This window comes from Carlito syrichta, unplaced genomic scaffold (assembly GCF_000164805.1).
Source record: "Carlito syrichta isolate Samal-C Ts95f unplaced genomic scaffold, Tarsius_syrichta-2.0.1 Scaffold89967, whole genome shotgun sequence".
NCBI lineage: Eukaryota > Metazoa > Chordata > Mammalia > Primates > Tarsiidae > Carlito > Carlito syrichta.
In genome coordinates, this window is record NW_007034063.1 from 24,857 (window position 1) to 26,935 (window position 2,079).

At 58.8% G+C, this 2,079-nt stretch overlaps 1 protein-coding gene across 1 annotated transcript in view; it reads right to left on the bottom strand.

The window, feature by feature from the left end:
- Nucleotides 1–304: 304 nt before the first annotated feature.
- Nucleotides 305–2,079, bottom strand: part of SIPA1L3 (signal induced proliferation associated 1 like 3) — a 125,380-nt gene continuing 123,605 nt past the window's right edge. The window contains exon 22 of the mRNA XM_021712493.1: nucleotides 305–574. Coding sequence (XP_021568168.1) covers nucleotides 431–574 — 144 coding nt within the window. The 3' untranslated portion in view covers nucleotides 305–430. The remainder of the gene's footprint in view (nucleotides 575–2,079) is intronic.

Below are 2,079 nucleotides of genomic sequence, written 5' to 3' on the forward strand. Positions count from 1 at the left end.
CATGCAGGGGGCTTGGCCCCACAAGCCACAGCTGTACGTGGTGCAGAAACTTGGTTTGTGATTCCTGGAGCTACGGCTTGGAGGCTGACTCCTCGCCCCTCTCCTGGATCCTATTAAGAGGCTAATGAGGACAGCAGGGCAGCCCAAGGGCGGGGTGGGCGTCCCGCTCAAGACCACAGATGGGCAGCTGAGGGGGGCCCGAGGCCGCGCTGCCCTCTGGGGCTCGAGCACTGAGCAGACCCCGGCTCGGGTCCCTCTGCCGTCGGCGTTTCCGAGTCCAAGGAGGGCTGTGGGCCGTCGGGACAGGGCCCTTGCTGGGTTATCTTGGCCACACCAGCACCCAGGAGCCGAGAGGGAGAGAGATCAGGGCCCGCAGCCGGCCTGCAGGGAACGAGCCAGGGGCTGGGCAGAGGGCGCAGCGCCTCCCGCCTCAGAGCTCCTTCTTCTCCCTGCAGAAGATCTCGGCGAACTTGCGCAGCTGCTCACTGGCGGCCTGTGACTCCTCCTGCAGCCGCTGGTTGTTCTGCCGCAGGCTGGCCACCTCCGACTGCAGCACTACCTTGTCCTGCTTCTCCTGCGGGGACGGGAGGGCCGACGTCAGGCGGGTGGGTTCAGGGGTCCTGGGGCAGCAAATGGCTCCGGGGGCCGGTGCAGCCTGCCCACTGGCGGGCTCAGTCCCACCCTGTGCAAGGCCCCGCATCTCTCTGGGCCAGTTCCTCAACTCCAGAGGAATGGCTGCGAGGCTTCCCTGAGGCCACAGACTGAAGCTCTCAGAAGGCAGCCTGACAAGGAGTGGATGTCAGACAGATATCACCCCTGCTGCCGTCACTGCATCCCACCTGCGCAGCCACCGGAGGACTTAGGGGCTGTTGCTGTCCTGTTTCCAGCAAGTGGCGAACTGGGACGTGGACACAGGGCCACCCGAGCAGGTGCCAGCCTTCTGGGGGGACTCAGTGTTTGAACGTGGCAATGCGTCCCTGGTCACACAGCATTGCACAGGTGATGGTGGGGCATGGGAGGTGGGTCTGAACCCGGGCCCCTAGGATTCCCGTGCTTGAGGCCTTACACATGTACCCTGCTGCCTTTTGACCTTTTCCCCACAAGTGTATAAACAAGTGAAAGCCTCAGCGGCCCTGATTCTCCTAATTCTTCCACCCCTTGGAGATAAGTTTGGAATGTGGCCTCTAGACATCCCTCCCAACCCATGGCTGTTAGACCTTGTTTTTTTGGAGTCACAGTCTCACGCTGTCGCCCAGGCTGGAGTGCAGTGGCACACTCACAGCCTCAACCTGTTGGGCTCAGGTGATCCTTCTGCCTTAGCCTTCCAAGTAGCGGGAACCACAGGCGCATGACACCACACCTGGCTAAGTTTTTTGAATTATTACAGAGAACTAGGACTTGTCATGTTGCCCAGGTTGGTCTTGAATCCTGGGCTCAGGCAATCCTCTCATCTCGGCCTCCCAAAGTGCTGGGATTATAGGCATGAGCTGCTGTGCCTGTTTTTTTGGTTTTTTTTTTTTTGAGTTGGAGTCTCACTGTCACCCAGACGGGAGTGCAGTGGCCACTCCCGGCCACCGCAGCCTCGACCTGCCGGGCTCCAGCGATCCTTCCGCCTCAGCCTTCCGAATAGCTGGAACTACAGGTGCGCGCTACCACGCCCGGCTCATTTTTTGATTTATTGTAGAGATGAGGTCTCGCCAAGTTGCGCAGGTGGGTCTCGAACCCGCAGGCTCAGGCAATCCACTCACCTCAGCCTCCCAAAGTGCCGGGATTACAGGCTGAGCCACCAAGCCCGGCCAATTTTTTTGTTTTCTTTCTTTCTTTCTTTTTTTAAACTTAATTGCTGCTTTTTTTTGAGTCGGAATCTCAACTTTGTCTCCCAGGCTGGAGTGCAGTGGCACGCTCATGGCCACAGCAGCCTCGACCTGCTGGATTACTTTTTTGATTTATTGTTGAGACGAGGTCTTGCCAAGTTGCCCAGATTGGTCTTGAACCCTTGGGCGCAGGCAGTCCTCTCACCTCCACCTCCCAAAGTGTTGGGATCACAGGCATGAGCCACCATGCCTGGCTGTTTTTGTT